The following is a 12,432-nucleotide window of genomic DNA, read 5'->3' as shown; positions in this document are numbered from 1 at the left end:
TCGCCAAACAGAGTCCCTCTAGCATTGCCAACAGCTCAATGTGGAGTGCAGTCTCGATCCTCTCCTTCTTCCACACTCTAGTCGCAATGATCATCCCAGTCCAATCTCTAATTACCACTTCTACGCCACCCACATTATACTCAAGACATGTAGCTCCATCCGCATTAACCTTGACCCATCCATCAGTAAGAGTTCTCCATTTGACTTAAGGTAATTACTTTGCGGCTCTCTGTTCACCACTAGCTAATTTAAAACCATAGTACCAAATGACCACTTTCTAAACCACCTTCATTGGCATCCCACGTTTCCCTTCCCAAACCAAGGAATTTCGCACCAGCCACAAAGCCCAAAGAACCATACATAATAACTCAAAAATCATTACCTTGGTGCTCCACCATTGATTAAAGCCATTTGCATATCGAGATTCCAGACAATGACAATGAACGTAAACCCAATGAGGAAGCAACCCACATTGCCCTCACGAAACTACACTCTCTGAACACATGCCCTTCAGTTTCCATAGCTCCATTGCACGCTGCACACTCCAGCTCTAACCTCACCTCTTTCTTCGCGAGATTACTTTTAGTCAGAAGAGTGCCCTGACTAACTTTCCAAGTAAATACTTTCACCTTGAAGGAATTTTAGCCTTCCAAATTGATTTTAAGAGGTATGAATAATGATTAGTCACAGAGGACAAAGAAGCACCAATCGATGGGTATTGCACCAAACTTCTAGCCACCTGATTCCCACTTTTAACTATATAATCTCCCCCGGTTACTAAAATGCCAAAATAATTGGTCCACCGGTGAATGAAAACTAATCGACCTAGTACAAATAGGGCCCACCTCCTCATCTGAAAATAATGCGGTCAACATTTCATTTTTCCATGAGAAAGTCTCTTTATCAATTAACTCATGTACTTTCATATGCTCCTAATCAATATAAGCAACTGACAAAATCTTGAAAGAATGTGGTCTCAGAAGCCATTATCCCTCCACACTTGCATTGTCACTCCATCTTCGACAACCTATCTGGCCCTTCTTACCAAACTTCATGTGCTTTTAAAATGCTACTCTAGCAATACGAACAACTCTTTGGGGTGGTCGCCTGCCAAAAAGACAAGTTAGGAAAGTAACGTGCTTTAAAAAGCTGTGCTACAAGAGAGTCAAGTTGATGAAAGAATCTCCACCCTTACTTTGCTAGAAGCCAAGTTAAAAGAAAACAAATCATGAAACCTTATACCACATTCCTCTTTCGGTTTACAAAGTTTCTCCCAAGACCACCAATGTATTTTATGTGTATTTGGATCACTCCCTTACCAGAAACGAGCCATCAATTGGTGAAGATCATCACCTAAAGTCGTAGGGAGCAAGAAGCAATTTATAGCATACGCCGGTAAGGCCTGTGCAACCACTTTAATAAGGAGCTCTCTCCCGTACTACTCAGACACGTCCTCTTCCACCCACAAAGTCGTTTCAGTACTTGTTCCTTGATAAATGAAAACATTTGTTTCTTATTTTTCCCCATAAAGGTAGGGAGTCCCAAATACCTCTTATGGCACTCCACCGCCTGGACCTCCAGAAAATCGGCCAAAGAAAGATGCTCTTGTGATCCAACATTTGCACTAAATGCGACATTGCTTTTGGAAAAGTTAACTGCTTGGCCCGAAGCTTAAGAGTAAACATCCAATATTCATTGTATCACAACACACTCGTCAATACTAGCTTTCCTGAATAGTAAACTATCATCTGCGAAGACTAAATGGTTAATACTCGAAGCTCCCTTACAAATTTGAATACCACTTAGCACCCCACTCTATTCCTTTTTGGCAATAAAAGCCAAAAACCCTTCAACACAAAGAAGAAAATATATGGAAAATTAGGCCCCCTTGTAGTAGTCTTCTTGTCAGAATAACATACCCCTTAGGCTCGCCACTTATTAAGAACAAATAAGAAACCGAGGTTACACACGCCATTGCCACTTCCAATCCCTGGCATATCCCAATTTAACCATCATAGATTCCATAAATTTCCATTCGACTCGATGATATGCTTTACTAAGATCCAGTTTCAATGCCAAATATCCATTACCACCAACGAGTTATCAGAAATCAATCTACTTGAGACAAAAGGACTCTGGTGTAGTGAAATAATGAAAGACAATATCTCTTTGAGGCAATTAGCTGATACCTTAGCCCTACATAAGCTATTGGGGGCGTAATTGAGTCATGTCCTCAGGCTCATTAATTTTCAGGACTAACACTCAATGTTTTAAAAGACTAGCCTCAGGCCGCGCTTAGGCGGGTGGCTTGCCACCTCTATTTTCTAAGAGTCGGCATAAGGCGCACCCCTAGGGTGTCCAAGTTTTTTTTTTCTTTTTTGCTTTTTTTTTTTTGTAAAAATACCTAAACCAAAGTCGTGCCCAGCAAAGAAGCTGAGTTGTAGAACCATGCCTAGGGAAAAAGTTGAAAAAGACAGACGACGAGATTTTTCTTTTCTCCTGACTTTTTGTTTTTTTAATCATTTTTTTCTCTTTAAAATTTAAATAGTCCCTACTTTCCTGACATTTATTACCCCCATTATCTTTTATTATTCACTTTTATTTTTTATATTATTTTTTTGATAGATAGATAAGCTTCTTTTTGTTTCTTTTTGTTTTAATTATTTATAGATAAGCATATTTTTATGGATATTCTCATAATATTCCAAAAAAAAAAGAAGATAAACATCATATTATCCTATTTCTTTTTTATTTCTCTTCAAATTCCCTATAACTACTTTACTCAACCTTTCTATTCCTTTAAATTTCCTATAATAATTGCTCCAATTAGCCTTTTTTTCATTTTAAATTCCCTATAATGGCTCCAATTAGCCTTTTTTTCATTTTAAATTCCCTATAATGGCTCCACTCAGCCTTTATTTCATCTTAAATTCCCTATAATTGCGACATTTAGCCTTTATTTTCCTTTAAATTCCCATGGTCACTCAACATTATTTCTCTTGAAGTTCTCGATAATGCTTACAATAAAATAAATAATTAAAAATTTTAATTATATGACATAGTTTATAAGTACAACTAGACTTGGTAATGAAGAAGATGTTATTATCTTTGATTTAGTTATAATTATATTTGTTTTAAAAAGTATACTATTTTATAAATATAAATATATATATATATATATATATAGGGATATCCATGGGATGCCTCGCCTACGCCTTCACCTTTTAATGCATTGCTAACACTACATGCGTAAAGCAAGTTTCATGTAATAAACAACTCGAACTCAGAAATGACCAAACAGCCACAACCACATCTGACTCCACAATATGCCAAAATTGCTGATAGAAAAGTGGAGACATGCCGTCTGAACCCAGAGCCTTGGATGGATGCATTTGAATTAACACCACCTTAATCTCATCATCCGTGTATGGTTTCAAAAGATCAACATTCATCTCTAGAGTAACCTTCAAAACCACTGTATCAGTCACCTCATGCAAGGCATTTTGCAACGTACCTTGAGATCGAAAAATCTTCATGAAATACCCAACCACCATTTACTCAATACCAGTTGGCGTCTCCTGCCAAATCCCATTCTTATCCCCCAGACCCTTTATGGTATTTTCCGTCTTCTATTAAAAACCCGTTGGTGAAAGAAATTCGTATTACGACCCCCTTCTTTCAACCATTGTGTCTGTAATCATTGCCTCTAAAAGGTCTCTTAAATAATGAAACACCTGAGCTTGAAGAGACCCAAGCACGCTAGATTACATTCTCACACCCCTCTCCTTGTAACCACATTTCCTCGAATCAGGACGCACTGAATGAAAGCTTCGTATTTCCACCAACAATGGTAAGTGATTAGACTTGCAAGGATTCAAATGACACATTTTAGATAACGGGAACAACTGCAACCAAGAATTAGTAAACAACGCACGATCCAAACGGTAATTCTGGATAAAGTCGAACCCAACATACCCCATAACTACCAACTGGTAATTCTAGCTAGCATCACGAAAACTATCCATCTGACCTTCCTATTGAGCATACCCCCCAAGTTGTTCATGTATGCTAAGAATTTTATTGAAGTCACCGATGCATAACTAAGGTAACGACCCCTGCTACCCCAGACAACGACTATGATAAATGTATATCTGCTGTCGCTGGATGTCTATAAAACCCGATTAATCGTCACCATTACGATGTTCCTACTTCGCTACACATCGAATCTATATGATTCATTGATGATGACCTCATAACTCCACTACATCAGCCCAGAAAACGGGCCGCTGCTCACACTAAATGGGCCAGACTAGGGGTGGGTTCGGTTCAAAACGGTTCGGTTTTTTGCCAAAACCGAAACCAAACCGAAATTTCGGTTCGGTTCGGTTCGGTTCATTTTTTTTTCGGTTTTTTTTCGGTTCGGTTTTTTTCGGTTTCGGTTTTTTCCGGTTCGGTTTTGGTTTTTTTCGGTTTTTTATTTTTATTTTTAAATGATGTAAATGGAAGGAACCTACCTATCAACCTCCCAGTTCTCATATATCAGAGAATTGAGAGCCTCAAAATCCTGAATATATTCAAGTAATTCAACTACTTGTGATCAAGCAGAACGAATTCAAATTTTCAAAAGTTAAGCAAATACATAAACATATATTCTTCAAGGAAATGTATATCGCCAGGATTCAAAATTCAAAAACTTTAAAATTTACAAAATCATGAAATAACTCAACAAATCAACTGATTGATGCAAATCGAAAAAAAGAAGAAGCAATTGGGTTCTTCTAAATACCATAATCGGACTTCAATAACGCATGCCCAGTGCCCATATTCAAATTCATAGTCAAGTCCACAATAGATCTAGAAAATTCCAAAACATATTTAGAGAAAAATACAAACTTTTTCACCTTAAATTACATAAATTTCAAATGGGTAACCATACAATTAAAAACCTATGAACTGACAAATAAATAAAACCACAACCTTTGTTGCAGCGATATAGCCATGATCGTCACAAGCTCTTTCAATTCCTCTTTTTGTCAGATCTCGAAAAGGGCGAGGGAAAATCATGGTTTGGAAGAAGGAATCCGCGAGGAGGACAGGAGAAGATTGGAGAGAGAGTGATTTGGAGGAAGAGAGGAAGGAGAAGGAGAGGGAGGGAGAGAGAGAGAGAGAGAGAGAGAAAGAGAGGAAGCAAAGGCAAAAAGGAAGCAAAGGCAAAAAGGAAGCAGCGGACGGAACAGAGAGGTGTTTGAGATCTGAAATGAAATGGGAGTGAGACAGCTAGGGTTTGTAAAGTTAAGAAATTTTATAAAGCATCAAACATAAGAAACCTATAAATAAATTACTGGTACAATTATAACAACATACAGCCTACAGTCAAGTTGGCTTGCAACAACCAACCCCAACCCGTAGGGAAAGGGTTCAAACCCCGACGGCAACATGTATTTTTTAGTATTTATATATGATTTTTTTTTCGGTTCGGTTCAATTCGGTTCGGTTTCCAAACCTCAAAAACCGAAACCGAACCAACCAAATTCGGTTCGGTTCGGTTTGGTAGTTTCGGTTCGATTTTTTTTTCGGTTCGGTTTTTTTCGGCCTCGGTTCGGTTTGGTTTTCGATTTTTTTCGGTTTTCGATTTTTTGAACCCACCCCTAGGCCAGACCCCAATAGAGATGTGGGCCTAATATCCATAGTAGATGACCCATCTAGAAGAGGGAAATGTCTACCCAACAATAATAGTGGGCCACAACCCATGCTCACACCCCCAGCCTTACTCAAACTCACACTATCTACTAGCGCACGTTCACCTATCTCCACGTTCTGACTACCCATGTCAAGATTGACAGTGAAATTAGAAAAATCTAAAGGCAATCGAGTCACAAAATCCAGACTCCCATTAATCAAGCAAGGCTCTAAAGAATCCTCTGTTATTCCCTCAATTACCAAGTTTGGTTTTGGTAAGTCAACGCATGTCTCATGGCCTCATTCTGCCCCACCTCCAGTTGATTCAGTCCTTGCCAACTGTTCATCCCCCTCTACCAAAGCAAACTTTGGCGCCCAAACCTTCCATTCATAGCCTGCTTCCTCCCTTGCGCCAGTCCTACACAGCTATATAACCCCAGTAACTTTTGTCTTGCCTTCAACCATACCCTATAGGGCTCATCAATATGGCACCCGTAATAGAGCATACAATATAGCTCTTTGTGGTCCAACCTACCACACAAATAATAATACACTGGCAGTCGTTCGTATTAGAAAAGAACCCTAATCTAGCCACCCCCTTCTAAAGTTGGTAGGCGAAATTTTATACCCCTACGCAACAGTTAGAATACATTAATGCCCACCTTGATATGCATAAATTCACCCACGTACCTACCATCCCTATCACAATCTACCGCCACTAACCTCCCCATGGCCGCCCCCAGTTCCTCCCTCATTCTCTTTGGCATAAGGGCTGAAGGCAGCCCATGTACACGCACCCGGAACACTTGTTCCTGTAATGGGAAGTCCACAGGCACATCTAAACCCTTAACCTCTGCCAAAATCAGTAGGGTTTTACTAAAGTACCAAGGATTACCACGCAGCACACACTGCATTTCATCCTCCGTATTAAAATAGAACAAAATACAATTGTCCCTGATCGCCATAGCCTTCGCACTCGTCACTATGTTGGCTCGTGGTGCCTTGCGCGACAACACTTTGCCAACCAAGAAGAACTTGGAACAGCGCAATCATTCTGTAGCCATATCACTAATCTCCACCTCCAACCCCTCTTGATCATTCAGTTGAAACTTGGAGCAAAACAGCCGAAGAAAACTCTCCATGACAGCGACGACCAAGTCGCCACCATCGTACTTTCGCACATAACCCTAGCTCTTTTTTTTCCTCTCACACAAAGAGACTCGAAATTAATAATAACTAACTTTTTTCCTAGACTTTATTTTTTATCATCTGAGTAAACAAATCAAGCACAAATAAATAATAAAATTAAATAAAAAGTAAGTATGTCTATGCAATCAGAGTAAAAATAAAAAAAATAAAAAGTGCTAGTTTCATTTCTAATTATCATTCTAATTTGTTTGGTTGTTGGCACTGGCACCAACAAAATAACAAACCAAATGCTTTCGGGTAATGCCCAATAATATATGAAAAAGATAATCTAAGTGAGATTAAATTTATAAATAAAATTTATAAATTAAATAACATGTTATTAATATAAAAAATACGTCTATCAACGCTTAATTAATAATTCAATTGTCAACTTCTATATTATTTACTTTTTAAAAATTTATTTACAAATTTAAAAAATATCAAAAGATGTAGGCTCCCACTCTCGCTCTCTCTAGTCCAATCACAATTTTAACTCTCTCTCTCTCTGTCTCCCCTCACTCCCTCTCCCTCATTCATATACTGATCATAGCAGGACTCTTCAATCAAATCAATTTCCAGAGCATAGCAGCTGGCTCCACCTTTACCACTATTCCCACGTGCGCTCCCACTCCCTCTCACGTGTCACTCAATTGGCTTTCCCTCTATCTATCTATGTCTGCACTGCACCAACTTAAATTTGCAGGCTTTTTTGTATTGGCACTTAACCCCATTGGTGGAGAACAAAGGAACCAATAGGAAAACAACCCTTCACCTCTCTCTCTCTCTCTCCCTCTCTCTCTCTCCCCCTCTCCCCCCACCCTTATCCTCTTTTATACGTGATACCCAGCAGGCAGAGCTGCATCCTGCTCCTCCCCCCATTTCTGTGACAATTTTCTCTGAGCTCAACTCTTTGTACCCAATAGTTCCACCCAAAAAAATACAACCCCCATTACTCCAATCAGAACTAACACACTCACTCACACGCAGAGAGAGAGAGAGAGAGAGAGAGAGAGAGAGAGAGTGGAAGAGAGAGATGGAAATAGGTGGGAACATGGACATGTTAAGCCATGATGTTAACAACTTTAGCAGTAGAGAGCAAAATGGTAGTAACAACTCACAACTTCCTAATAGTTGGGTTATATGGGATACTACAACTACTAGTCATACTACTGCTGCTCCCACTAACAATAACAACCACGTATTGTACTCCACGGCGGCTACAGCCGTCACTGTTGCCGCCATCGGGGAGGAGGCTTCTAGCTCTACTACCACTGGTGGTCACGCTCTCTTCACGGGTCATCCCTTGCATCATCAGTTCTCTAACATGTACAGTTGTTGGGCAGATCATGGCGGCGGGCCCCACTTCCACCAGGATCCACACCTGATGTGCTTGAAGCTGGGGAAGAGGCACTACTTTGAGGATCATGGAAATCATGCTCTGCCTCTGGATGAGCGGCACGTAGCGGGATTCCCAGTGGGAATGATGAGCAAGAAAGGCAAAGCAGCGGCAGCAGCAGCGCAGTTGTATGGTGCTGGGCAGCCGTTGGCGTTGAAGGTGGTGCCACGGTGTCAGGTGGAGGGGTGCCACGTGGCGCTGTTGAACGCGAAGGAGTACCACCGGAGGCACAAGGTGTGTGCGATGCACTCCAAGGCTTCCAGGGTCACCGTCTTGGGCCAAGACCAGCGTTTCTGTCAGCAGTGCAGCAGGTCAGTAGTAACTACTCATCACCACTGTCTACTCAGTTTCATTCCTATCCATTTTATGCATGGAAAACTGAGAAGAAGAATTGTCTTTTAAACAGTTCAATTACATATCATTAATTAAATTTTTAGATAAAGTTATACATTATATTATTAGAAGCACACTTTGATATATTAAAATTACTCAACTACTACTGTGTATTAAAAAAATAAAATATAAAAAAAAAAATTAAGTAGAAGGATTTACATATGTTTCCATAATGTGATCCTTTTAAATTTTAATAATACTCCTTCAAATTTGTGACTCCTAATCGAAAACTTTGAACCAATCCCTTTTTGACGTACTCCAATTTTCATGGACGTTTTAACTTTTGAGTAATATTATTCTTACTATAATTTTATATCATATTTCTTTACCATACCAGATAAATTAGACAAACTACATCATTTAATTTCAATTTTTTTATTAGTTAAAACACTTAAATAATATTAAGTGGAAGATAGAGACTCCTCGTATACCATAATTATCATTTAATCAACAATTTTTTTATTAATTATTAATTAACATTTTGATTAAATGCTAATTAATTTAGATGATGTGGCTGTCCAACTCATCTACCATTTAAGATGGTAAAAAAATATAGTATAAAATTATGATAAGAATAACATTGTTGTTAACTTTTAAGAGACTGCCAACGCTTCAAGTTAAAACTAGTTTTGTGTCGGTTGCTACATTAAATTTAGTCCGGATGAGAGAGACTTTAATTAAATTTAAAATATTAAATAATATTAAAACTCACTCTTTGCCCTCTTTCTCTTTTTGGCCCACCCTCCATCATCCAATGTTTAGAAAAATAAAAAGACATTCAGACTTTGTGAAAAAATAGCTAGTAATATTGAAAATGCGAAGTTAAACTGAATAGTCAAAATAGTTTTTTAGTCAAACTAATTCAATTAGCAAAAATATAACTAGTGTTATAAATTGCTCTTTAGTTCTATTAACTTTTATAAGTGATTCTTATGGGTATCGTAAATGATATTTTGTATAAAAAAATTCATAACTAAGTGGCGTTTGAATGGAGGCATTCCAAATCTAGGGATTTAGATAACATTAGAAAGTTCCAACTGTCGTGTAATACAATTCTTAAGAGTTCTCATATGGTTGGAGTTTAGAGATAAAACTAAAAACGTGCAAGGGTTGATTTGTAACACAAAAATTAAATTAAAAAAAAAAAGGTTTTAATGAAACATTTTTAGTACTATTCATTTTAACAAAAAATGACATTTTTATTCTAAAAAATCACTTCTGCTACTATTCACTTACAATACTTTTTTTTTTTAATTAAAATTCAAAATTTTCAAATTATTTTCATAAATTTTCCATAAAAATAAATAAACTTTTGTAGGAATGAGAAAGACTCAATGGGTGACTAAAAGTAACCAAAAGTACTTTTGGGCCTAAAGAAGAATTTCATTGTTGCTTTTCTTTTGTTACTGTACTATTTAAGAGAAGTAACCAAATATACCATTCATAAAACTACGGGGATTCAAGATGTAAAGGCAGAGCGTACTACTTTAACTAACTTGATTGAACCCACGTTTGTGGTTCTTATCCTTCCAATATAATAAAAGGAAAACTAATGAAAATAGTTTTAAGAGTTTGAGTTTTAATGATAAGGACAAAATAAGGGATAAAGTCATCATTGACCTTTTATTGTAAAAATATGGTTTTTCATTAAAGTGAACAGTACCGGAAGTTTTTCGTTAAAATTTCCTATAATAAAAAAGAGATACTATAATGAAAATTTTAACATTGGTTCGAAGACCATCGTCTGGAGTGACTAACTCGCCTTGGGCTTAAGCCAACTCTATACACAACTTTTAAAGTTGGTGTCCAAAAATATTCTGATCTTCAACAATTTCACTTAAAAGTCTAAAACAACTATATTAAAAAGAAATATGATGAATCATATTTTACTTAATTAAACTCTAATGGTGGTTAAATTGCTTCTTATAGGTTCCATGTAGTGTCAGAGTTTGACGAGTCGAAAAGGAGTTGCAGGAGGAGGTTAGCAGGGCACAATGAGCGAAGGAGAAAGAGCTCGCATGATCCTCTTGCCAGAAGCTCTTCTCAAGGTGTGTATATTCATCCTTATTACGTTCTTTTCTTGTTACTTTTGGGGTTAATTTTTCATTTTGGTAAGTAAAAGTATGAGAGTATAGATGCGTACAGCTCAAATGGTAGTTTTTTTATTTTTAATTTTACCTTTCAGGATAATATTTCTCTCATGCTCAGTAAGCGGGAAAGTCCTCATTCTCCACTAGTGTTGTATCCTCATAGTTTGAATTGTTCATTCTTTTTATCATCAACTAAAGGTTATCATTAGAAAAGTTCATTTCGTTTGGAAACTGTTATTATTACAGTAGATTTGTTCGACACATATGAATGGTTAAACAACCTCCAACTGGAATGAATTTCTAGAGATGATGATAAAGAGAATATACGGTTTTAATTATGACGTTGATACAGTGAAATGATGTCACGTTAGAGGGAAATTAATGAGGACTTTCCTCTTTACTGGGAATGAGAGAAGTATTATCTTGAAAGAAACGGTAGATGTTTTGTTTTGTTTAGGCTCATTGAATGTTTCTAACACACTATATAGTATTTAACGTTGTCATTTGTCATTAAGGGTCTAGTTTTTCGCCAAAAGAAAAGAAGACTATAGTTATAAGTAGGTTTCCAAAGAGTTGGACATGGTAGGGATATAGCTCTAATTGTAGAGTATTTCAGTCCAATATTTACAGCAGAAATTCCAGCTCACTGAAGTTTTGAGATTAATTTATCTGTCGATTGAAATCCTGTTGCTAATCACATGTTGCATCTCGAGCCGCAACATTTAGCTTTGTGTATTTACCTGCATATTGATAACAATGGAGATTTCTTAATTTGTTAACAGACAATAAGTTGATGACTGGGAGGTTTCAGTACCTATCTTCTACGACAGGACGTGCTCTCTCTCTTCTGTCATCCAAGACTACGCTTGACTCTTGGGTATCTCCATCTGATCTCTCCTCAAGGTCCAGCACTGCACTTCGGGAGCTCATTGCAGAAAACCGTGCCGCCAACTTAGCTCGCCAGCTCGTGTCATCGGACAGAAACTGGGACTCATCGTCCCATAACAACAATGTAACGGAAGACTTGTTTTGTGATCATGGACAATCATGGTCTAACTCAGTTGAACCCCACCAGCACCAGATGTTTCCTGAAAATCAACACGGTTGGGACAGGTTCCATGAAAGTAGTGGGGCGCATTTAACGCTCGATCTCAGGCGGCCTCCGAGTCAAGCATACGGATTTATGTCTGAAAGGGCCAAAACAAAGGCTGAAGAAGATCAAGAGTGTGACTTGTGGAACTCCTTCCAGGGAACTAGTGTGGTCTAAATTTGAAATTTTTAGAAGTTAGGTGATTCTTTGGTTGCTTTGTTTAGTGTGATGGCAATTAGCCAACTGGACAAATTAGGGCAGATTTTTTTCAGTGCGACGGCTGGTAGTATCTCATGGAATAACGACATGGCGTTTTGGCAAACAGTTTAAATTCTAAATTATAAACTTAGCATGTGTAGTAATTTGAATGAATTTCTATCATATTGTATGACATAGTGACAATGCTGATTCATTATAGAGTTGTATATTTCCTTCATTTGTTGATGGAGATTGATACATTTTACTCAGTTTTTGATACGCTAAATATTAACAATCAAACTAAACCTTGCAGAAAAAGTAATCATGGTACGATTAAGTAAGGATCGTTCTATTTTGGGGTTAAAAGGGCTGCTAATCAATAAAACTAAACAAATAAG

The 12,432-nt window shown here is 37.6% G+C and overlaps 1 protein-coding gene across 1 annotated transcript; it reads left to right on the top strand.

The window, feature by feature from the left end:
* The first annotated feature begins 7,663 nt into the window (after nt 1-7,663).
* On the top strand, nt 7,664-12,224 carry LOC137735124 (squamosa promoter-binding-like protein 7). The gene is made up of 3 exons (XM_068474505.1): nt 7,664-8,574; nt 10,586-10,704; nt 11,529-12,224. The coding sequence occupies exons 1-3, from the start codon at nt 7,901-7,903 to the stop codon at nt 12,011-12,013; spliced, it is 1,278 nt and encodes a 425-aa protein (XP_068330606.1). The 5' UTR covers nt 7,664-7,900; the 3' UTR covers nt 12,014-12,224.
* Nucleotides 12,225-12,432: the final 208 nt, after the last annotated feature.

The sequence above is a fragment of the Pyrus communis genome, chromosome 5 (assembly GCF_963583255.1).
Source record: "Pyrus communis chromosome 5, drPyrComm1.1, whole genome shotgun sequence".
In the NCBI taxonomy this organism is placed as follows: Eukaryota; Viridiplantae; Streptophyta; class Magnoliopsida; order Rosales; family Rosaceae; genus Pyrus; species Pyrus communis.
This window is presented reverse-complemented; position numbering and strand designations above follow the sequence as displayed.